Here is a 26,525-nt window from a genome sequence, read left to right as displayed (position 1 = left end):
CTCACTATTCGCGGTTAGTAGTTCTAGATTCACAATTTAATGTCTCTGTCCACATATATTCATAAAACCATAGACGCACACATACATCCACCATATGTGTTGGCATTTCCTCTGACAACCCTTTCTAGTTAGGTAACAATTTCGAGCCAGAGCTGCAGCACAACACACACAACTAATAAAGATGTGTTTTCAACTCCTTCAGGAGTATCATGAATGACGTGTGTTTCGTCTATTGACATTGGATCTTTAGTATCAGTCAACTATGATGACCCTCTTCTGTAGTATTTTAATGGCATTATTATTTATTGTATAGACCTATAGATTTCTATTTGGTTACCAAAACGAATTAAGATAGAGAACGCAAAATTAATAATGAAGTAACATATACTTCTGCAAATACTGAGAAGATTTTCATCAATTGACATGACTGATATGTACTGCATCAAAATCAAAAACGCTCATATAGGTCTGCAGCATTAAAAAGAATGTTACGAAATATGCTGAGTTTTCCCCGTTGATATAATTCGTGATTGTCATTTTCAAAACCTAAAAGTTATCAAGTCAGACAAAATGTCACCAACTGCTGCAAACAAAAGTATGATTGTTAGCTAAAAAAGCGAGATGCGCAGAGGCGGAGCCAGAATGTTAGATGAAACCGAGGAGTACAACCGATAGCGTTGGCGCCGCTAAACCGAACATCTACTCAAGCTTTACTATTTTAACTGCGCCTCATTTGTAATCGTAAACATGCGTAAAAAGGATGATGTATAGTTAGCAAAAACATTTGGCAACAGGTTGTGCAGGTCAACAAAGATGGCGGTGAAATTGAACAAGACTGTCACGCTTGTGGGTGACAGTAAATAGCTTGTATCGATTTTGCTGCAATAAAACGTTTAGTTTCTCTATGACTGTGCTTTATAATTAAATTTCTGTGTGTAAATAATCATATGGTCTTATATTTAATTGTTAATTCATAAAAAGGTAGGTATAAACAAAACTATATTAGCGTTTGACGTTGTCATCATTGATTTGAACGCTATTTGTTTTAATATATGTTAGGATAGTCGCTGGATTGTTCGTATATCGTTTTAGCTTCAGTAAACTGATCAAGGTGAAATACTGGTATTAAGATTTCACTTTTTTTCTATTTCTTTAACACAATGTTCAACATCAAACTCAGTAAGTCAACGCGTGTTGTGTACTTACTCCAGTGACTTAATGAACATTCTTTCATCGTTTATTTTGTTAGCGAGCAATATTGTTTTAACGTATTTTGATCTTTGCGTATGAACTTCGTTCGATATGTCAATGTGCCAGGTTCCTTCCTCTCTTGGGGAATCACAGCCATACATTAACAGGTCTACCGGCCGGTCATGCCACCAAACGTGATCGCGACTTGATTAAACCCGTAACCAAGCCTGCCAACTCTCACGCATTGGGCGTGAGACTCACGCTATCACCCCAAAGAAAAAATGAAAATGCGTGAGATTTTTGCCCCAATTTCCACAATTTTATATATACTATCATTGATACATCAATTGCCCTAAAACCAAATCTCAAGCATTGTCCCACTCTTGGGTTGGCAGGCCTGCCCGTAACTTGAATGGAAGAGTTATAGTTACAAATGTATATTATTTGACTTTGTTTTGAACCACTTGTACACTCTACGGGAAACCCATGTTTGTTGTGAGTTGCAATGCAAAGCTGATGCTATAGGATGGAGCATACCAAATCGTATGCTTGTATGCTTCTATCTCATAAATGGAAGCTTGTATTTCATAAAGAATCTTTATTAACAGCACGATTTGAATGAAGGCAATAATCTCATATTATCAGATGCCTTTTGTAAAATGTACCACTAAGCTATTATTATTAAACTAACCAATGGTACCTGACAGTCCAAATTTACCTCAATTCTAAATTAATTAATATACACATATTTGTCATGAAAATGTAATTGCTCCTTGTTATTCGATGTATGTTTCTGGCCTTCTGGTTAATAAGGTTAATAATACTTTTCAGTCTTATATGTTATCACAGTGGGACAGACTGTTGCAATGTCAGCGCTTAAGATGGGCATGATGAATATGTACATGCAGTATGTTGATAATTTTTTATTGCTTTGCTAGTAAGAGTCAATAATTATTCTAAAAATAAATCAAGATCAGTTGAAGTATTTAGGAACTTGAACTAGTATTTTGTGCGCACATGTCCGTGGCTAACTTGTTGAGATTATAGATCTCTCCAAGTTAATAAAACAGTTGTTGTGATCATCTTATCACGTTGCAAGAGAACCAAAGCTTCATTTGGTCTGAGATTTGAAAGACTGCTCCCTAACATGGTGTTAACAGATTGCTTCACGTCACTGTGTTTCAATGACCCCTTTTAAGTAAATGAATGCAATAGTGCATTGTGTCTTATGTATGATAGTTGAGTAATTTACTGGTTTATATTTCCATACTCACAATTGCTAGTTCTGACACACACTGGTTCTGCATTTTTCATGGCCTGGCACATCACATGGAGGACATGTCAGTGAGGCGGTCAAATGCTATCTCTAAGTTGACAAAATTCCTCTTTAAGTGCTGTGAGTCCTCTTTATACATGATTTGCTTGTGTTTCTAGAGTGGATGACACCCCCATTCAAAGTTTCCACAATAGCCTAGCAGAACTCCAGCATGGATACTGCAAGACTAGTGCAGAGCCTTCCCCAAGAAACCTTTCGACATCTGGTTAGATGTTACCTTTTTTTTTAATGATTGTGAACAGATTTTCGCAGAGACAGTCAGTGAGATTCATTCAAACTAGCATCAATTGATGTCTTTCCGTTTTGTGTTTAAAATTGTGATGTTTCTAAATTATTTTGCTAAAATATTTTGAACTGGCTGGAAAAAGTTGTTTTTCTCGCTTTACATTTCTGTCTTTTTCTAACCAATTTCATACGCGAATATATTATGCCCTTATATGTGTAACTTGAAAACCATTAAACGTTCATTTTAGAATGACAAATGCCGATTTGTCATTAATCATTTTGCCACAATCGGTTGCACACTTATAACTGATATGTAGTATGTTTTGATAGAAAATGGCGGGCGGATCAGCATGCCCCTCGCCGTTGGATAGAATTCGTACAGGAAAGAGAGAAAGAGCTGCTCAGCTAGGTCTAGCCACATATAACTGTGAATACTCATTCGAGGCAAACCAGTCCTTTCCCAAGTCAACATTGACCAAGCTACGAGAGGAAGTTTCGTCGCCTACCAAGCAAGACACACTTGCAGGTTCATTCCTTCAATATTCCTGCTAAACCTCATGTCTAAAGAAGATCTTTAAAAAGTGGTCAAATTTATGTTTGTAGTTACGATCGCATATCTCAAGGTTGGCCTGATATCTTATGTTCTACAAAGAACTATGTATGATCATGAACAAACAAATAAATATAGATGGTTTCAAATTGTAGCCTCTTTAACAAGCATGTCATCAAGTTATCTAGTCGCAGCAGTTTTTGGGCATTTTCAGGTTATATTTGTAGCAATTGGCAAAGGGGTTCATGATGTCAGCTTCAGTCGACCTGCTTCACGAGGATCTTTTGGGGTTTCTCCTCTTCCACCAACTGATGTTGCATCTCACCTCAATGCCTCCCATGAACAGTCCCTCAATCAGAGCTGGATATTCTACAAGTACACTGCCACTTCTGGTGCTAGCTCTCCCGAGTCACAGTCTCTCACCGAAAGTGCCCCGCCAACAGATCCTTTTCCTATCAACCCAAACAAGTCAGTGGTGACAATCAACCCGAGGACTACTGAGGTGAGATGCAGGCTAGGGTTGGTTATCCTAGATATATTATATGCATACTTTGTATATGGGAGACAGGAGAAGTCCATTTAAATAAGAATCCAAGGAGATTGTCGATGAAAAATCGAAGTCAGATGTCCACAAGAGGGTTATAGGATGATGTCGTGTCGATACTTATTCCTAAGACCAGACGATTGGCTCATTTCCAGTGTTAGAATTCTATACACACAATTATACTGTTTGTTTTTATCAATAGGATTTTAAAAATGCTTACAATTGCCCCATCGTCATGCATTACATTCAGAACATAAATTCATAGTTATGATTGAATGTTTGTCCAGATATTGATGGCAAATGACATGGCCTGCGAGCTCTTTGGAAAGGCAGATGTGGAGTTGATAGGAGAGCGACTTACTGAGTTGCTCAACCTAAAGCATAAGGGTCAAGGTAGCCTTGGTGAGCTGGATCTTGACCCTGAGACGGGAGAAATTGTCCAGATTTCTGGCAGGATTGTGAGTAGATATGTTCTACCAATTCTTATTCTTTGGCTGCTGCCATTTTCTTATCAAATCTTTAGTCACTGATGTTATTTTTTCATCATGTAATGGTTTTATAGGATAAGCAAGATCAAAAGTCATGAACATGGTCTATTAATCAAGTTACTTAATCTGTACTGTTTATGTTAAATTGGATTTCTTAAATAAACTACTTGATTCATCTGATTACATTTGATGGCTAAAAAAAGCTAGCCGTCTTATATTTCACGGGCTTCAATAGCCTAAGAATTTGTTTCTTAGATGGAGGCATCCCACACGGATGGTGTGTCTCTCTCAGTATCAGTTTGGACAAGCTTGCTAAAGACTGACAGTGGCAACAGGTGTATCGTGGTCATGGAGCCTGTACAGAAGATAGCTTCCACTGCCACAGTCTCCCATAATGTATGATGGTGTAATCAGTTCCATTCAGTTTGAATATAGTTCGATATCGAACTATCTTCTACATCAATCCTAGAAATCAATTGCCAACAAGTTCATCATCTCAAACAATGATTGTTTTTGGGTAATCGTTTCTAAGTGATGTCCTTGTTTCTTGAATGAAAGCCTAACAAATTTAAAAAAGATTAGTGTTCAAAACTAGTCTAATGTAACTCAGGAATCAGCTGCCTGTGAGCCATTTGTTCCTTTTATGTAAACTCCAGAAGTAGCCCAAGTTTTATTTAAATAATCTGAAGAAATCATATTTCCATTCTATTCCTATGTTGTTACTTCATAACTATCTTTTACAGATCATTTTCTAGATAGAGATTCTAGCAGTACAACATATAGTTGATGAGTAGAGCTATTTAGTTTTGTGGTTTTTGCTTTTCAAGTAGCCATTACTGCTCTTCAACACAGCAAGATGTTCGTATCATTGCCTAGGACATAGCTTTTAGTTTAATAAAACTACACGTACTGCGGCTTTGTTGGCTGTATCGTAATCACTCTCCTTTATTGCTCAGTCAATACGGCACAGCTTTTGTTCTCATTTGCCTTTATTATTATAATGTGTCTATTTGTCTTTGATTTAGTCTACAAAGCATTGCTGTGTTTACCCTAATGACTCGTTTATTTTATATCTGCAGCGGCTAGTATTGACCTGCGACAATAGCTTCGTTAATCTGTTTGGATACAGTTCAAGCGGCGAGCTGATTGACGCGGATATCGATACGGTCTTGCCTTTTATAAAGCTTCCTTCCGAAGGAGGTGCTCTTTTAGAGGTAACTATTAATCCTACAGTGTATGTATTATTTGATTGTCTTAGATGGCAATACCTTGCTAATGTAGACTCAATAAAATAAGTCTTATTTAAGCAATGTGCGGACGCAGAATATTGGTAATGAAATTGAAGCCTCCGTTCTTATGATATGCTGTTTTTTATGAAGAAGTTACTCATCGTGATAAATTTGGCAAACATGAAGCTTTTCTTGTTTGTTACTTCTAAGCTGAAAAGGTTGAAAATTGCACTTTTAAAGATGGTTTTGTCAGTCACTACCTTTTAAAAATACACACATGGGTGATCGTTGACATTTGAGCTGTTAAAAATGTCAACGGATCAACGGAGTCAGGCTTGAGAAAATTGGTGATTAGTTTTTTTTCAAGTCGATTAGATATTACTCTACTGACCCTTTGGCTATGGATCCTTCTTTAGATACATCTGTTGTTCAGCTAGAACTATTTCTCTTTTGCAGGAACATAGAAAACAAACCACGACTGGTTTGTCTAAATCAGGAAGTTCCTTTCCAGTGAGCCTTCGCATAAACTCAACCACTTCTAAGGAGACAGCAAGTAAGGCATTCTCTAAGTGACTCTGTATGTAAGCTCAGCTCTTTACTGTAAGAATCTATTCGTACACAAATTTGTAATTCCTAGTCAGCGCTACCTATTTTCCATGTCATTGTGAACTACCATACAGGTCTTGGTGTAGACTTAGTGTCAAGTCAGGGTGTGGTGGCTCAGGCGGGTTGTTCACACAGTGGCTGGCTTGTCAAATGCATTAGAGATGCTCATGTCTGTGTTACATGGATTGATGGAGAACAACACAGCATTGATCTATCGACAATAATCAGTTCAACTAACTTCCTGATGATGAACACATGTTTCTTGAAGAGCTATCTCCTTCTATGCTAGAGCATTTTCATATGGTTATGTCTATTTGTCTTGCAATCTTTGCATCTTTAGAATGATCAAGGTTAGTAGGTGAGCTGCGATGGGACGAAAATAATAAAACACTTTGTATAACATTTTGCACTTTTCTGCTATGGTACAACAGTGCACTATTGTGCTTTGATGATTGTAGAAAAATCATTTTTGCCACTGAAAAATCCATAACGATGTGTTGAGAGCCTTCTTGGCAGCACATCTGAGATTTTTGTATGATTAAAAATTGAGCAATAAAAATACATGTAAATACTCACTAAAATATAATTATCAAAAAAAGAGTTTTAATTGCATGTAGCATCATGTATCAGATATAGCATAAAAGCACATGGTATTCACACCTCCCCCTTAATCTCTAGGATCACTCATCTACTATCATATCCAATGTATGTTGTTGCCAAAGCTTATGGAAAGCTCATTCACTGATAAATCATCTTCCCGAGACATAAACTGAATACTCGTCCCTTCAGGTTCAGGCGTCTTAAGGTGTGAGCACACTAAAAGCGAATTAAGCCAAACTGTAGCGACTGAGACGTCAAGTGAATGTCACTTCAAAGCACATGTGGTACGATATAATTCGCGTCCATCCACCCTTAATTTAAATTTTGAATTAAAATGTATTAATTATTATGATTTATTTACTTACCAGCTAGCTTTAATTCTTTTGCGATTTCTTGACAATTATTCCTCTTGATATTTTCTCTTTTATATTTTTGGTGTCTTTGATTATAGAGGCATGGCCTCTCTCTTACTAGCGCAATGAGTTGTTCTTCCATATATGATCACGCTACTGTTATTAATTAATCAATTTATTATTATTAATACACTAGTGTTTGGTACGACCACGCTTGCAGTTTTTGCGGTCTATGGCCTTGGAACAGCCAATAGCGTGCATGAGGTCGCACTCAAAATCAGACATGTTTGAACGCTATGAAAACGCCACAATCTTGCCACTTTGTCGCATCGCTTTATTTTCGTATCACAATCGCTCTAGTGTGCGCACACCTTTAGAGTAACAATCTCAGGTGACTGATGTGTCTAGTTGTACACATAAGTATTTTCAATTTAAGTACTGTGTGAGATACAATTGATGTCACCACCAACATTTCATGGAGTCGTGAATCTCACATTCGGAGGTTTTATGTGGGCCCTGTCACATGGTTTGAAAGGATTCAGATGTGTTCCTCTTGTGTCTTTAGTAACCAAGTTGCAAGACACGTCACGGAGGAATTGTGTTGCACAGTTATGAAGTTTCTCTACTGAAGTTTGACTATCAGCTTTGGATGACGATTTGTGCCAATAAAGCACCTTTTGTATGGACCTGCCAGATTGACCAACCATTCTTTTTGTAGTTCTGTGGTTCTTCTCAACAATTACATCTTGTTTTTGCTGGTATGCGTAGATAAATACCTGGTCGTCATTCCATTTTTCATTAGTTCGGCCATATTTGCTATTCAATAACACGGCCCATTGTCACTCAACAACTCCGGTGGCATTCCTCTTTCCAGGAAGACCTGCTCAAGTATTATAGCAAAGTTATCAGTATTTTCATTACACAAATACACTAGATGGAAAATCTGCTTTTCCACAATCCATCGGCGTGAGATAAGGAGTCATTGCGGTCCGTGCCATTGGGATGTGTGATATCGTATGCCAGCCTCAACTATGTCTTCTCGACTCCTAGCTCACAAGATCCGATTGTATCACCACCATATCTACTTGTCTACCTACCTGGCACTCCCTAACGACCTTCACTACATCATCTTTCACAACTGAATCACCCCATTTACATCTAGTCAAATAAATACAAGGTGCCATCAACACCAAAATGTGTATCACGGAGATTTTGCAAGTTCTCAATCGAGCATGGATTGGTGTAACCAACATCTATGACTTCAGCAGAATCTTTGAACCTTGAATCTTGAATTTTCTGACTTTGTCAACTGAATCTCTATGCTCAATTCATCCAGATATATAACTATATAACTAATATATCATACTGAGTTGTCTTCTTATGAGCATTTCACCAAAGCCCCGTCAGTTGGTAGGTTGGAAAGGCCGGAAACAAAAGCACTTTTGATAAGTGGATCACCTATGAATGAGTCTGACCTATTAGCTCGACCAGGCACCTTGTCAGCAAGGTGTATATCAACGGATTCACCATCACACAGTACCCTCCTCTCCAACTGCTCATAAGATGAGAAAGGATTGATACCAAATGCTTTACACAACCGACTCCGACAACACAACTCGACTTTAGAACTAAGCTGTTGATATACCAAGAACGCAGGACCAGTGAGGAAGAGGAGAAACTTGGGCAAATCAAAAAATCCCAACCAACTCTCAACCAACCCAAGCTTCTTGATTCAAACAAAGAATTCACCACTTGTGTTCTGGTTTTTATAGGTCTTAATAAAGTCCAAAATCTAATACTCCTATTCGTGATTGTGCCGGAATATCTTGTAAAAATATGCGATTGAACTTTTGTTAAACTTTATTCCAATCTTCAGTCTACTTCATCGCAGCTCGCAAGCTAACTGAACTCCAAAAGGCTGCCCGGTTTATCTACATGTACTTATGTTAACTCAACTGGAAATGCTGCTTTGCAGTTTTTATAGCATATATTGTTGTCATGTTCAAGATATAGCATGAGTGCGTACATGATATAAATTGTTATCAATTAGATCAATCTCGTGAGGTTTAAGTCGATTTGTCATTCTAGCTTAGCATGACTGAAATTGATGCTTTTATAGTTATTGTTGAGCTAACTTTCATTATTAAACCAGATCAATACATATATCAATACATGTATCTAAAACCTGACAGAATATCATTTGTTCCCTTTCATCAACATAATTACCATGTATTAACTATAGTACTTTTGCATGTCTCTGACTATAACATTTGTAGGTTTAGCATCACGTGGATTATCAATATCAAGTTTTGGTGTTGATCTCTATAGTAGCCGTAGTGTCACCTAGCTGCTGTGGCTTGAAGTTAACTTCATGTTTTAAAACATTATTTTTATGTACATGTAATATTGATATATTTCTAGTACAGGGTCTCTTTCCTTCTCAAAGCAATTTGCATATTATTTCTTTTTTCTCGCTGTAGGCAAGCCAACGTACACTGTGACAGTCTGGGTATTCACAAGCATCAGTGGTCTGGTGACTGTTTCATCCACTGGTGCTATCACTGCTATCAATGATAACTTTGCCAAATTCCTTTGCGGCTATCAACCTTCAGAGCTGATTGGAAAGGTTGGTTGTTTATAATTCATTTAGTTATTGCTGCCTTAATCAATAGTTTAATAATGTGATATTTCAAAATTCGAAAAATGGCTTTTGTTGAACATAGATATTCTGTTTTGGATGTTTTTAATCTTGATGTTTGCTCTTTTGAACGAAGACTGGTCACTAATCAGTAGGTTTGTTTCAGCTACTTGTACACAAAGTAATTTCTACCACTTATTTTTATTGACAAATGGTATACTTTGATGAGGGAATAGATTTCTGTGTATAAGGTTTGTTTGTAATGAGATCTGCACTGTATTACTAACAATATCCTGGAAATGAAACAATTGTTGCTCTTCAGCAGTCCTTAAAGAGACTTTTTGTTAAAGTTGCCAGGCAGGTGATATTAAGTAACAATTCTAATCAACCCTTACTATGCTAGTACACGTAGCATGGCCTGTTTAGCTGATCTCTGATAGTCAGCCGTAACTAAACTCATTCATCATTTCAGCCTATCAACTGCCTACTCCCTGACCTTGAAGGTAGTGATATTTTGCATGGAGAATTTCTCGACAGTGGCTCCATACCGCTGCCTCCGTTTGAGGATGAAGTTGCCGAGCCTCGATCTGAGTGCTCCAACAAAAGTGTGTTTTCACTCACAGCTTGTTAAACGTTATTGGTTCCTATTGACTAATTCAGCATTGGATCTTTCTTTATAAATTTATCTCAGTGGTTCATTTTTGTTTACTTTGCTTTGTCTTAGCCATTCTTGTCTGCCATACTTCTGTTAGCATTCAAGTCATGCTAGTGGCAATCTCTGTTGTCGGCTCTCTTCAGGTAAAGATCTGGAGCAAGACCATCCAAGTCTTTCGCGGTGTGACACGGATGTCCTTTTAGCTGAAGCCACGGCAGCATTTTCTCATGTTGCGCTGCATTCAGACCATGATGATGCGTTTGAGAGGTCCAACACAACAGATTTGATAAGTGCTTCTTCTCAGACGTACGAGAATCGAGATTCTAGCTATGGTCGGTTTTATTCTGGCAGATTTCTTTCTATTAAATTTTTGTTGTTTCTCATTTACCGGAAAACCTCTATTTGAGCGCCATGGAGCTGTATTTTTCAACTCTTCCCCTATAGTGGCGTTGTAATAGAGGTGATGTTTATTTTATGTAATCGAGGTGGCGCTTAATTTTTTGATTAGCTCGTCAGAATTTTGGGAAGATAAATTTAACCCTTTTTCAGAAGAAGCAATGCTAATGTCGCCTATATTTTGCACTTTCCTTTAGGCGGAGCGACATTGGCCTCAGCATTTTTGCTAAACTGTTTTTCATATATGTTTGACTGTATGTCAAAGTATCAGACCGAGTTAAACAAGGAACTACATTGAGTAAAAGTAAAATGAAGTAAAGTGAATAGTGAACAAGAGATTGCTATATAATAAATCTGCTGTCCATGAAATTTTTACTATAATAAGAGTCGTGTCTAGTCGTCCGAAGCCACGCTAAGAGCATTTTAAAAATGACCTCGCAGTACTTGAACTCAGATATTCTATTGTGCAGCCAAGTGTGCTACCAACTGCCCCACTCAACCACCTTCGCATATCTAAGAATAGTTGTGCACATACAGATAGGTATTACACATGATGATCTCCCTTGCTGATGCGCAGGCATAACAAACAAATTTGCTTTAGCCCATTGGGAACTTAGACTAAAATTATGTTATTGTCTTGGTTTGAGTTCGCACAAAGTGCATGGATTTCGACTTTTCATACTTTCAATGGTAGCCCGTTTGAAATCATATCTGCTTGCATTACATAAGGTTAGTTATAATATGTCAATAGTCAACGTGAAGAAGTACTGAAGCTGTCAAATTCTCAGGATTCATACAGTTGGCAAGACAATCAAGGAAACTTTTGCAGTTGCAGTGGATGAAGGCTGCGAAGCCTGTCGACTACACAGGCAGACGGTTTCTGGAGTAGAACCCGGTGAACTCCTTGATTGCTCGCACTCTCCTACTAAGATCGCAGCTGACGCTAGTCCATTGCTAGGGAATGTCTCTGAAAGTTCCTCAAGTAAGGATGTTCTGCAGACGGAGGGACCCTTACTAGAACATCTCACATCAACTCCTTCGCGAGTACATCATGTGAAGGCAAAGGAAAGCTCCAGCAGTAGCTATCAGCTGCAGGAAGGTTGTTATGGCGGGCGGGTTCAGCATAAGGATGGCACCTTCCTTGGTAAGTCGCTAAGGCTCTGTGCTTCCCATGATTGATGATCAGAATTATTGACTTTGGGATGGCTATGATGGACGATTGCTATAAACTCGTAAATTATATACTTCTACAAGTTGTTATATCTAAAGTGGTGTTGCGCAATATTTGATTGTTTGTGTATGTTGGAATGTTCATCTACGCAAAGAGTTGCTTCGAGCTGTGGTATCATCTGATAGTTGACTGTGAATGTATGTAGGAGTGATCATACACACAAAGAGTTACTTTACGCGGTGGTTTTACCCGTTAGTTGTCTGTGAATGTATGTAGGAGTGGTCATACACGCAAAGAAGGTGGAGTCAATGAATGGTGAAGTCAGTAACTGTCTCTGGATTTCACAAGATCCTGAGCAACTCGGGGAGGCTGCTCAACACCTCGTTAATTTAACTCTCGCTTCAAGTTTCTCTCAGTCAATCAACGCATCTTTACCTCAAACCCCTATTTCACAGGCAGGCCTTTTTGTTTCTTGATTCTTTTTATTTCTAGACTGACCATTTTTTGTTTATAATAAACGACAAGTGGCTTCTGTTCCATTAGTTAGGTCATTAGCACTTTATAATATATTGCCTGTTCACCTTTTAGAGGTCTAAAGTGTGTCAGCCTATTTTGCTGCCAACTGATCTGCTGAGTTGCCATTTTTCTGCTTTTAGGGATTTTAAAGATAGGTCAGTGTTTTGTTTAAGTCCTTCATGGGTTACTATATGTGAGTAGATATATATACAGGCAAACTCGGATAACTCAAACTTCACGGGACCGAGCGAAAGTGTTCGAGTTATCTGAGCTTTCAAGTTATCAGAGCACTGTCACAAGTCCATGTATTTATTAGTAGATAAATATACATATACAAACTATATATAAATCAAAAGCATAGACGGCTTGTTGCAAGTTAAAAGGCTTCTAATGTGAAGTTTTAAAAACTTTCATCAAAAAGTATAGATTTTTTTATCACTTGAGATTTGTTTGTTGTTTTAGGTGATGTGACAGTCAGGACGTTTTCAGATTAAAATTGGCAAAACTTGATCGCTGTTGAAATGCTCAGAAGAAAAGACATCTTTTACTTTTGAGCATTTTAACCGAGATCAATTTTGTCGATTTTACTTAGTTTATCCAAAGGTTACTTCGCTTTTCCTTGCTTTCGATGGGCCTAAGCGGATGTTTGGTAAAATTTGATTTTTTGCAAACCTTTGGGAAAGTCATTAACGAAAATATTTTGCCGTTCTTAGACGCCTAAGAACTACTAAAAGTTGGTGTTTATCTCTATGGCTTGGAATAAAGTGATATTCTAAAACGATAACAACCGTCTCGGTAGCCGTTGGGCAAAAACTGTTCGAGTTAGGGATGTTGAGGTCGAGTTATCTAAAGCAATTTATAACTGCGTGGGAACGGACCAACAAATCCGTTCAAGTTAACCATGTGTTCGAGTTATCCGAAGGCGAGTTATCCGAGTTTGACTGTATATATATCTACTCACATATAGTACTTGCTTCCTTACTTCGGTTTGGTTGAGCGCTCCGTGAGAGGTGCGACACTCTTAGCTTTAGTGCAAAGCTCATCACATTTGGGATTTGAGCACTCTGGTGTCAGCACATTGATTCTCCTAAAGTCTGTGAGGCAACCTAGTTGTTTCATGGCAGGAAGTCAACTCTCATTGGTAATGGGATTTGGCTCCTTTGCCTGCTCTGAACTGCACTGGTGAGGCTTCAATAGCCGAAACAGTACTGTCTGTAGCATGAGTATATATATACATAGATGCCATTTCACAAATTGAGTTTATATATATATATAAGTTGAAGTGTTTGTTGTCATTCGTATGTCCAGTTAACAGCAATTAGTTAAAATACGCACACTTGCAGTTCAGTGTGTCGTGAGAGATCATGACGTGTAATGATTATATGCACAATTATTCTGAAGTATGGCAAGGTACCTGCATGGTTTAGTGATTGTGCGCTTGGCTTCATATTTGGGCACTTGATTGGGTTGAATTGGGGATATGATTGGACCTGATTGGGGATATGGGTTGAATTCCTGTGAAGTTAAAGAAACTCAGCGAATGGTAATTACACCACCTGCCACTGTTTATAAACTGTTTCAAATCTTTAGCGAACCTGTAGCATAAGAAGTACGAAATATTTTTCAACAATCGGTTGTAGCTATACCTTAAGCTGTCGGGTATTTGAATTATGTATTGGCTGGACTCGCACGAAAATAAACAAATACCTTCATTTAGAAGTTAGAATGGTAGATGTTGCTTGAAAATAAGTTTTTTACACAAAACCTTTTTTATTACCCACGGATGTCGAGCATTTATTTAGTATATATATTTCATAAAGAATAATAAAGAAAGAGCACTGGTAGCTATCTTGAGTTCCATCTTTCTTAAGTTATCACCTGATGAGAGTAGATCTATATCTGCTTGAAACAAATTTGTGTTGATTGACTAATAGCCAAGCGCTCTGTATATTTCATACCATGGAATATATAACTTATTAGATTATTGATACAAACGAAATTCATCAATTGTTTTAATCTATTAGTTGTTTGGCCATGTTTTAATCTGATGTTTATGTGTAGTTCTTTTAGAGCAGTTATTTTTAAATGTTATTTTACATGTTCACAGTCAAACTCATCTAATGAGTAATATTATATCAAATTTAAACCATCTAAGCGGCCTTAGCTTGCCAACATCTAGAATAACCGCTATCTGTGGGATAGTTGAATTTGTAACTAAACAGGTTGTAACTAAACAAAACCTAATGATATCATAACTTACCTTTCTACATTTATGCGTAGTCAATTCGTACTCGCAGAGAGTTTTAAGTGAATGCCATAGCATTGCAAGTAGATTTGAACCAATCACATGCAAAGTACTAAACACTTGCCCTTTTGAAAATAGCAAAATGTAGGAAAAACCATGTTTATTCAACTTTGCAGTTGCCGAACAAATCAGAACACCTCGAAGACACAGTAGAGTTTCCTCCCTCAGATGGTCTCTACAGGGAGAAGTATAAAACTACTTTATCTGTAGGCAAGGGAGCTTTTGGCTTTGTCAAACTTGCTCAGAGACGCTCCGATCAGCAGGAGGTTTGATCTTAATAACCTCATTTTGAATTTGGAAAAGAATATTAGTAGTGCTGTGCTGTTATACGGCACACTGGCTGATCTTGGCATAAACTGAATGCATATGAACATCAGGTGTATATCATCACTGAGATATCCTATTTGCTTTCAGTTTGTCGTGAAATTCATTCGAAAATCCAAAGTTTTGAAGGATTGTTGGATAGAAGACAAGGACTTAGGTTATGTTTCTTTGGAGATAAGCTTACTCTCTCAGCTCGATCATTGTAATATTGTCAAGGTGAGTGGCTGGCTCAGGTGTGCTGTCAGTATGAGTAGTTTGGGCAGGTGTGCTGTCAGAATCAGTTTTAGTGTAGGGTGGGCTGTCAGAGTGTGTGGTAGGTGCAGGTGTGGAATGAGCATATATATATGGTGCAGTTATGCTGTCTGGATCATTAGCTGATGCATCTGTGTTGTGATTGTGAGTGGTTGGCGCAGTTGTGCTGTCAGTGCGAGTAGTTGGGGCTTCGGGCAGGTGTGTTGTCAGGCTGAGGAGCTGGTGCATGTGTACTGTCAGAATGCGTGGCTGGTGCAGATGTGCTATCAAGGTGAACAGTTGGTACAGGTGTGCTGTCAAGGTGAGCTGTTGGAGCAGGTGTGCTGTCAAGGTGAACAGTTAGTACAGGTGTGCTGTCAGGATAAGGAAGCTGATGCCAGTATGCTTTCAGAATGAGTGGTTGGATAGCAAGTTAGTCTATTAGCAGCTTGCCATTGACCCAAATATACAGTCAAACCGTGACATGCAAAGTTATTCTGTTTTATGACATTCTTGATATGCTAAAACCATCGTGTGTCGGAGCAAACGCTCTTATAAGAATACATTGTATTTTATTTAATTCATTTTACAGCTAAAAAAACTTAGTGATAAATACTTGTTGAGATTATTTATAGCATTGAAACAAATGCATAATATAAGCCTTTGTACAAAACTATATGTAAAACACTAAATTTTATGTAAAAAACTAAACTAGAGGTAGGAATAGAAATACAAAATTAGTGAATTTTAATTACGTGAACTTATGACTGCTTTATCCAACTTGGCCGTAGCATTGTCGACTGGAGTGAAAATTGTGAATGAATGGCTGCCAGTGAATCGGGTGAATAGTGTTACCTTTGTATGTATAAAGGGTTTTGAGAATGTCTCTACTCATTGAGATTTCATTTCAATTTTGCTTAATCGCTATTAGTTGTTAATATTTGATTAGCATATTCACGAAAGATGCTTTTAGATGTTTCATCATTCAAATAGAATCAAGCCTTTATGTACTTACAATTAGCTCATGTGAATGTCCCAATATGTGAGGTAACATTGAACAAGATATTGGATTCTGTTGCAGCTAACACAAGTATTTTCTAACATGCAACATTCAGTTTTTGAAGCATTGCAGTTTTGCAAGCGAAAATGACGAAGCTGGTACAAAGAAATGTAAAAAAAATATTATAGAAGCCAAGTTATGTTAAACTTCAAATCTAAATCGAAGTAAGTTATGGCCTAGTTAATTTAAATTTCACTTTGTGTAATTTGAAGTAAGTTATGCTGTGTATCTTTATGATATCCATTATTAGGTGTCTTCAAGGTAAAGGAACAAGAAAAACCTTTTTCTTATTTAATATTACTTGAATTAATTAAGTTTTTTACATTTAATTTAGTTTTGTCGGCTTTTTACATTGTTTTTTTGTATATGTATTATCTATTTTAATAATATGTGCATTACCCGCCATATTTGGTAAGTCGTTATCGTAGGTGTTTAGGCTGTGGAATAAATTAATTTCGTATGTCGAGGTTTTGCTGCATATTTAGGGTTTACAGAACATGCATAAGTATTATAATGTTGCTCTTTCGTTCAGTTAGTAGATGTGTTTGAAAACAAAGAGTATTTCCAACTAGTCATGGAGAAACATGGAACTGGAATTGACTTGTTTGAATTTATTGAGAGAAACCCCAACATGGATGAGCGGCTTGCCAGCTACATATTCAGACAGGTTGTTAATGTATATAGTCTAGACTTGGGTCCTTCTAAAGCTGTAGACGGGCGCATCATTTAGAGGAATGTGTTTGAAATTGTGAGGCTTGTATTGTTATCTGCATTTTTAGGTCAGGCTAGTATTTCCATTGATTCATGGTTTTCTTTTCAACGAGATTGCTGTCTTAAAAATGACCAAAATATTGCAAACAGAATATGTGTTATGCAATTAAAAATTCTGAGGATTCCGGTGTTCATTTCAAGTCTTAAAAAATGTTTCCTGTTTAAAAAATAATGTCAATTTGATCATTCCATGCTATCTTCCGCATTCGTAAAACCCTTGTTCATCAGTAGTAGCCTGACTTTTATAGATAGTTGAGGCTATCTCATACCTCCATTCGCTCTCCATCATTCACCGAGACATTAAAGATGAGAACATCATACTCAATGAGAACTTTGATATCAAACTCATCGACTTTGGCTCCGCCTCCTTTCTTCAAAAGGGCAAAATGTTCTCAACTTTTTGCGGGACAGTCGAGTACTGCAGTCCAGAGGTTTTGCTCGGAAATAAGTAAGTCTCATGTTTCAGTCAGAGTTATGTTCTCTTTCTCTTCTTGCTCTCGATGGTCGCTGTATTGTCTGATAAGGTTCCCAAATGCAGATGAATAAACTTGTTGTTTGCCTGTATGTTTATTGTGCCGCCTGTTTTCTGCAAAAAATTATTTCTCATTTTTATCGATTAGCTTCTTTAAAATTCGAATCAAGTTATGGAAACATATTAACTCATTCCTTATGTATTTTTTTAGCTGTTACATAATTAATTTTGTGAAACTTTGCTATTTTGGGTATGGGCTAAATTTTTTGTACCATAATTTGAAAGATATTTGTCCAATTGCCACGAAATAAAAATGAGAGTGATCAGTACATTTTATCTTACAATATGAACTAGTTTTAACAAGTATATATAGTAATCATATTTTTAAATTCAAGATTAGAGAATCAGAAATTTACTGTGAAATGTTTCTTTTTATTCTACTTTTCCTAGAAACATTAGCTACAACACAATCACAAGCAACATCTGAGTCATCTGAGTCGTGACTACTTTTACTACTAAACGAGGACTCAGAGCCCGATGAGATAAAATATTTTCAGCATCCTCTGCACAAAGTCCAGACGTACTTATTTTGTGATCGGAAAATGTACATAGTATTTGCGAAAAAAGTATTGAAACTCAAACCATTTTATCTTTTGCCATCTTTCCAGTTTTGAAATCAGAGTAAAAATTGATCAGATGACATGCTGTTTTGTACATTTTTGTATAAAAGAAATTATAGGTCTACTCCTAATACAAGTAATCAAGACCACTATTTCTTAATGACTCATTGAGCGATTTCTGAAGTGGTGTTCCCCCATTATGAAATAAACGATCCCACTTGTCACTAAAGTGGTGTTCCCCCATTATGAAATAAACGATCCCACATGTCACTAAAGTGGTGCGCCGTAGTCAATGTGTTACTGTAAAACCTTTATTTCAACGTTATGGCGCTCTCTTTTTCAACAACAAAAATTGACGTTTTTCAAACAAAAATATTTGCATCATTTGCTTGGCCAGTTGCATTCTGATTGTTATTTTCGTTCGAAACGATTTCTTTTTTTTTGCTTTTAATACCTTAAATGTTTTTCGACCTCAACTCATCTTCTGCGCTGCTGAACTAGTCGATATTAGCGTCAAAACAATTTTTTGGTAGAGCAAAACTTTTATGCGTTGCATTTCGCACAAATATAATGATAATCTTTCAGCCCCATGGGCGCTAAGCAAAGCTTTTAGCCAAAAACTAGTCATTGTTACACCTCGTAAATGTAAACCGTTTTTCACATACGTCGAAGTATCAAGACCGTGTTGAGCAAGGCACTACTACATGTATTAGCCTGATACAGTTATTAATTATTTCTGATGTTGCTTTCAAAGTTTTAATGAAAAAACTGAAAAGCTTTGGAGTTGTAAAATGGACTTTGATACAAACAGAAACAGCGAAAGAATTAATTGTTATTGATGTAACCGAGTCATTGGTGAGAATTTGCAGTGATAGATGCAGATGCCAGGTGACAGATGCAGTGATAAATATTGAAATGATTTTTCCAAATATCTCGAAGGGTTAGGTTTGTGTCACTAGTCATCCCGAAGCATCGTCGAAACAGGAATTTAGAGCACAACTTCTTAAAACGTCCGATGATTTGCTGGTTCATAGATTGAATTGGAGGTGTGGTGTTTGCTGGGAGAAACTTTATTTGGTAAAATGAAATTCCCCTGTCAAGTCTTCTTGCGAATCTGGAAAGTGGACAGGAGCATTATCCATAAGAAGACAGCAGCATAGTGGCAATTTCTTTTCCACCAAATATTTTTTTACGGCTGGACCAAACACCTCATGCACCTATTCAATACAAATTTGCCTCGTCAGCCAAGCCTTTGTATTTTACCTCCGCATAACAGGCAATCTCTCTTTAAAGATCTGATTGCGTCAAAAATCGACATCAGCTACAATTTGATGTCATTTTTGTCTTTGTAGACTAACCCTGTCCAGAGATATAAGCGTTTGAATGAGATCATGTTGTGGACCACTCAGATTCGAGCAGGTGCTTTATTTGTGGCATATATAGTGATACATATAAAAAGAGTCCACTAGCGATAAACATGCGATCTCTTTTTTAGCGAATTATCAACACGAAATTTTTATATAGGCCGTAATAAATGTTATCGTTCGTAAAACGCGTTGTCTGTGATCTCGAAGACTCTTGTCGTTAGGGATTTTACTCAATTACTAACTCGCGTATCAACGTTGTTATTTAATTTACTGAATTAATTGACATCGTTAATTTACTGAATTACTGCATCGGCGTGTTTTATTGACGAACAACAAAATTGTAACAATGCTTCCGGTTTCAGCGAAGATGGCTCAGAGTTTTCTGAACATTAGGTGGTTAAAGATTGGGGCAGACAGCTTATGGTTAGAGCTGACAGGCGTCAGCAGCGTTATGCTACAGAGGAAGATAGGAAAATGGAGGTAAATTTATTTTTAATTTTGTGTCTCCTATATATTTACTAAACTGAAGGTATTAATTTTAGTACTCATGAATACATTTACTAATTAATAAAATTATAATTGTTTACTACATGTATCACGAATCATAGTTTTATTGCTTTTTTACCGTTTCACCTAGCTATAATATTTGCTTCACATTTTCTTTGGCAGTGTTAGCTAGTAAATTAGATTTGTAATTAGAATTTATGTTCGCTTCTCAATTGTAGAAAGTGAGGAGAATCGATTGATCAATGCTCATCTTCAACTCCCAAAAACAAAGCTTCGAATTGTTGGCTTGGCGTACTTATGCTTTTGTTAAACATTATTCTTTTTAAAAATTACACTCACAATCTATCTAACATACAAATTGAAAGCTTTCAGTAGGTACGCGTTAGAACGACATATCTATCATGAATGACATATATTTATTACATTTGTTTTATTGATTACAGGATGTTTATGTGGCGCCACCAGCGGCGCAGTTGTGACAGTCTGGAAGCTGCAATAAATGGGAAATAGAGACATGAATGTGTGCTGCACAAACCATGATATGTTTTGTTTGAGTTTGCTGCAGTAGATTAATTTGTCCTATTATATGAGCTGAAACTAAGTGAGTGGCCAGTACTTGGATGGATGTTTTTAATAAAAACTTTATGCCAAGAAAAAAAAAATTTGACTTGTAAAAATTTTATAATAAAATAATATTGTTGGAGATAATGCAAAGCATGAATTGCAGAACATATTAAATACATCATAGCCCTGTTGCCACTTGTGCCCAAATCTTGACTGATAGATGGATTTATGAAGTGTAATCAGAGCTGTATCGACAGGTACTTTTTCATAGCTCGACTCAATTCCAACGGACCACATATTAAGAGCTTAACAAATTTTATGCTCCACGCTACTAAGTGAAAACATGTGAATCCACAAACCGCCAACCAGGTGCAAGAATGGCTTTATCAATCTTTTGCCAGAATCAGTGGTTAACTTATTTCAAAGAAATTGACGTTGTTTTGCCATCACTATTTCGGTCAACTCATAAAACCATTTGTTTTGTACTGGAATCAACTAATCAAATATGACCAGTAATTTTTTTCTACAAATTGATACTAATAATGACTAGATAACGTTGACGATACATGACATTATAGGGATGCAGTTGGTTTCACTATATATTCGAGCATATTCTTTTCAAAGATGCGGCTTGATTATTTTATTTAGTAACTATTTTCCGGGAGGGGGGTAGCAACTGAGAACTTCGCTGATACAAAGGCCATGATGAAATAAGTTAACTCAATGACCTAATTACCGTAGACTGGTAGAATCGTAGTCGGTACTCAAATGTTTTCACAGCATTTAGAGAAAACTAATATGAAAAATTTTTAATTTGCCTTGAGGTGTTTGCAACATTTATAATATTGTACCTGTAGCTAGATTTAAAATTTTATCTTAGCAATCATGAGCAAATCCAAAATAAAATCTAGACATAGGCCTCGTAGGACGAGACTTATCGCAATAGCCGATGTGGATACGAGAAATAGAGACAGCCTGTTTCACTATATACATCATTTTGAGCAAGTCTCGGCACATCTTTTTTTTTGAGCGTTTTTACCTTGATCAATTTTTGTTGATTTCAGTCTTCAACTATCTTGACAATGAGATCGCCTCAAACAACATCGATTGCTAGAAAAAAATTTATACTTTCTATTGAAATCAACTTAAATTTGACGCAATCACATCTTTAATAACATTATTAGCCTTGAAAGCCTTTGGATTTTCATAATGGTAAATGAGAAAAGGCTTTATTTTGAAGTCACCCTTAGCATTCCCACGCAACAAAAGAGTTGGTCTATCCTTCATTAGTTTGTGTCCTAGCATCGACATCTCGCAAATGATGTACGGTTCTTGTGGCATTTTCTTCCAAAAAAGTCCTGCTTCATCCATATTGAACACTTGTTGAGGAGCATATTGCTCGGCATTGATATTTTGCTTGAATTCTATTTTTAAAGTCATCAGCAGTTGTTTTGTCCGAACTTGTTGCCTCCCCATGACGAACAGCGGAGTGTATACCACATCGTTTTTTAAACCTGTTAAACCACAATCTGCTAGCTTTAAAATCAAATCCCTCAGAAACAGTAGTAGGATCTTTTTTTATCAAATCCTCATACAAATGTTTTGCTTTGGCACAAATTGTATCGTCACTCAAAGTGTCCCCTGACAACTGTTTTTCGTTTACGAAAATAAGTAGAAGCTTTTCCCCTTTTTCCAATTCCTGCGGCCTTTGTTTGGTAAAGATACTAGATCATTTAGTGACATCGCTTGCTTTAATCTAGTCTTTGGTTTTTATGATGGTACTTATTACCATTGTACCTTATTCTTACGATGGTCGATTTTGCCATGCCAAGCTCCATAGCCAACACAGATACATGCACACTAGATTAATATTTAGCTATCAATTTCTTTTTAAATTCAACATTTTGGTGAATAATTTTTCGTTTTTCCTCAACGTCTTTCTTTGTTTTGGAGCCATGGTAACGAATCTTTCCATGCAGTTTTCGAAGCTGTTCCGAGCGTTTAATTCCATTGCGCATACTCTGGTTTGGTCGAGAACCGAATTTATGTTCGAGATTCGAGACGTACAAATCTCAAATATTTTGATCAAAAACCGAGTTGGTCGAGAACCGAAGCGTTCGAGAACCAAGGTTCCCCTGTACTGTGAATTGATTGTGTGATTGCCCTAGCCTTTGAGAAGTCATTAATTTTCAGATACCGTGGACCAGAGCTGGAAGTGTGGTCAATGGGAGTTACGCTATATACCCTAGTTTTTGGAGAGAATCCATTCTATGATGTAGAGGAGACAATTGCAGCCGTACTTAAACCTCCATTCATCGTCTCATCTGGTGAGTTATCTAGTGACTTTTTGGCTCTCTGTGTTTATTATATTTGCTTACTATGTTATTGTTGCTACGGATTTGTAATATAAATTTTACACTCCATGGTAACTACATGAAAACACATTATTAGATTATTTAGCAGCTTTGCTACGAGTTAGGCCGTTCATCACAATTCTGTTAAATAAACTGCTTAGTCTTAGTTCAGCGAGTGCTTTTTTTTGGTGCTTTTCTAAACATGTCCAAACTTAGACTATAATGATTGTGCCCGTCATATATTCAGAAGCTCAACAAATATTGGCATGCACCAAGTAGCTTTTAATTTTAACTTTATTCTTTATTTTAATCCACTTTCAATTTATTTGTTCATCAGCGTTGCTGCAGCTCGTCCACTGGATGTTACACCCAGACTCTCTGTTTCGTGCGAGGATTCGAGATATATTAAAGCATAAGTGGGTCACCCAACCTGTCAACATTCATAAGTACAGCTGGGAAGAGGTGCTGCCCAACTTTGGTAAGGCTCTCCTGGCTCCTTTTACAGATTATTATTGTAGACAGATATTAGTAGGTATCTACTAATATGAAATATATAAACTATATAAGCTGTTAGCGTATGTTACTTTTTGGTATGAACAAATAAATCATTTTGCTTTTTGTCGACAGTACAACAATCTTTAATGAACTCAAAAACGAAAATCTAAAAGTATTCTGATGGAGCATGTTTGAAGGGAATTTCTGTCTATGTTAATAGGATTGCTAAAGCTGAATGGTTTACCTTTATTCTCTTACTTTTGAATTCTGTGTAAATTTAAGTTGGTTTTTTAAACTCTAAATAGATGTATATATGAGAATGTCTAAAGTTTCTTTCACAAAGTCTAAGTGCATGCTGAACAGGCAACCAATTTTTCTTATTGCAGCTTTGGATGATCCTAGAAAAATTTTGTTTGGACTGGTGTTGTTGATTTTTAAATTGGTTTTTTGTGTTAAATTGTTTATATTGTATTAGTGATGCTAGGTTGTCAGAAATTCCTTTCTTGAAATTTTTTGTTATCAGTTCATTATATTTAAATTGTAAAATAGCACCGCGTTCTTTTAGTTCCTCTCTACACATTGTTTCTAATGTTTTCAGTCTCTCTGATTTTATGGCTTTTTCGCAGTATGCTTTTTTCATTCTGCTCACTTTCTGCTATAGCTCTCTAACGCAGTTGTGTTTATGTAGAATTCAATGGGAATGTAGCAGCTGATAATAGACCAAACCCTCTGCTCTCGTCTGATGATGAAAATAAAGGATCTTCTCCTAGAGGCAATAGTTCCAGCGATAACGATGATGATGATGTTAGGCTGGAAATGATCAAATATCTGAATGATGATGTGTGATAATAGCCGAGTTTGTGCAATGCAGGCTGGGAATTATTTATTAGCATTCCTTTACATCCAAGCCATATCGCAGTTATCTACTTATTTATAATTTTAGGATAATTTTAAGTAAGTCTGCAATATAAGGATTCATGTAGTCTATGCGTAGGATTCGTGTAGCCTTTGCGTAGGATTCATGTAGCCTATGCGCAGGATTCATGTAGTCTATGCGTAGGATTCATGTAGTCTATGCGTAGGATTCGTGTAGCCTGTGCGTAGGATTCATGTAGCCTATGCGTAGGATTCATGTAGTCTATGCGTAGGATTCATGTAGTCTATGCGTAGGATTCATATAGTCTATGCGTAGGATTCGTGTAGCCTGTGCGTAGGATTCATGTAGCCTCTGATATATGATATCATAATATGTTAGTTCAAGTTTTCTATCATTAATGGTTTTATACAATTTTATTTTAATCAAATCTTTCCACATGCCCGAATGTTTATTTACATTCTTTAACTTTTCTCAAAGGCAGCAATGAGTTTAAAGGAAATAAAACCATAAATGACACATTTGATGCTGTTGGCATTCCTGTCAGCAAGATTTTTAGTAATTTCAAGGAACTATGTGAGTCAGTTATACTTATACGCATTGCTTGTAAGTATTGCGGTTAAAATATAATCTAGACATATACCTTGTTCTTCAAGTAATAACCCTTATTAAGTTGCATTTTAGATGACTTCCTGTTAAGCTAATACATAGCGTGTGCCATTTAGTAGACAAAAAGAGGTAGCATAATATGAAGTATATTTGTTTGTTAAAAACCTAAAACCATATTCTGACATTTGCTGATACATTTGCTCGAAGGTATAAATTGTATATACATTATTCGCAAAGCAAAGGTTTACAATAAAAACAATCGTTGTAAGTTGATAGAGTCGCCTATTCAATATGTATGACTGTTGGTGGCTCCAGCTCCTCATGCTTCAGCTTATTCTCCTGGAGGCTTTCTGTTATAGCTTCATCACTTAGGTTATAGAATTCTCGTCCCAGGGGATTGCCATTGGTATTGCTTCTGCTATGGATGTTGCCTTTTTCGAGATTTGGATCATACCGAGTGAATTCTCTAAAGAGTGCGTCAGATTTTTCATCTATGCTATAATCCCTCAAAGTTTGCCTACGCCTATTTCTTCTCCCCTTGCTCGAACTCCGAAATAACTTACTCAGAAAGTTTTGCTTGACGCTGTCGTTTGTGACATTCTCAGTTTCTTTTTGAGTGCGTAGAACAGCTGTTTCGTGTTTACCAGTTGTGTAGCTGGTTGTGATACTCTCTTCTGTTTGCTTTTGAGATGCAGAACCTCGACCCTGGAAGTCTCTTCTCTTTCTGGAAGCGCTCCTTTGCCGAGTGATTTCTAGGCCAGAATAGCTAGCTGTGCTAATCGAATGTCGATTCAAACTGCGTTGATAGTTTTCATGAAAGAAGTTAGCCTTAGCAACTGTAACAACTTCTGGTATTTGTGTTTCTAAGCTCTTATAACCGCTGTCCACCTTTGTCGTTAGCCTCCGTTGCTCACTAGTCCGTTTATCGGAGTCCGTTGTTGAAGATTCAAAGGAAGTAGAAGTTGCTTCCACTCTACTTGACTCGGATGTTCTTGTCCCATCAGTTGTATCTACACTGTCAAAGCTCCTTTCCGTGCTATTATTCTGTTCAGAGAGCGTAGCTCTTGTGAGGAAATCTTTCTGTTGCTGGAAAGTTTGTCTTTTGGTGTATAGCTTCTCTGGAGGATGCAAAAAGTTAGCGGACAAAAGGAGACCTCCACCTGATGGACACAATGAATTCGTTAAAGGTTAACTGACAGCTCATGAAACCAGTTCAGTATTAACAGTAGATAACATTCCAATTTGAAGTTTCATAACTATTTTTACATAATTCTGGCTAAATACTAGGTTTTAGCAACATTTAAAGTTATATGAATAGACAAAAAGTATTGTGACATTTGTAAACTACATTTTACAGTGTAGCGAGTGCACATCATAAATTTTTTAAATTCAACACGTTTCTATTCAGTAATAGCGTAGCGACACCTCAATATGGCGCTGCTGCCATCATGGAAACAGCCATGTCGTTCTCATT

At 36.9% G+C, this 26,525-nt stretch overlaps 1 protein-coding gene across 1 annotated transcript; it reads left to right on the top strand.

The window, feature by feature from the left end:
• Window positions 1-868: 868 nt before the first annotated feature.
• LOC137395207 (PAS domain-containing serine/threonine-protein kinase-like) lies at window positions 869-25,179 on the top strand. Its single transcript, XM_068082082.1, has 21 exons — window positions 869-981; window positions 2,626-2,732; window positions 3,083-3,278; window positions 3,530-3,804; window positions 4,134-4,304; window positions 4,590-4,730; window positions 5,414-5,548; window positions 6,020-6,116; window positions 9,603-9,748; window positions 10,233-10,365; window positions 10,559-10,747; window positions 11,641-11,793; window positions 11,830-11,955; window positions 12,259-12,437; window positions 14,920-15,069; window positions 15,218-15,343; window positions 16,951-17,085; window positions 17,438-17,637; window positions 22,913-23,046; window positions 23,411-23,551; window positions 24,257-25,179. The coding sequence occupies exons 2-21, from the start codon at window positions 2,679-2,681 to the stop codon at window positions 24,412-24,414; spliced, it is 3,039 nt and encodes a 1,012-aa protein (XP_067938183.1). The 5' UTR covers window positions 869-981; window positions 2,626-2,678; the 3' UTR covers window positions 24,415-25,179.
• Window positions 25,180-26,525: the final 1,346 nt, after the last annotated feature.

This window comes from Watersipora subatra, chromosome 1 (assembly GCF_963576615.1).
Source record: "Watersipora subatra chromosome 1, tzWatSuba1.1, whole genome shotgun sequence".
Taxonomy (NCBI): domain Eukaryota; kingdom Metazoa; phylum Bryozoa; class Gymnolaemata; order Cheilostomatida; family Watersiporidae; genus Watersipora; species Watersipora subatra.
Note: the sequence above shows the minus strand (reverse complement) of the source record. Positions and strands in the feature narration are given on the sequence as shown.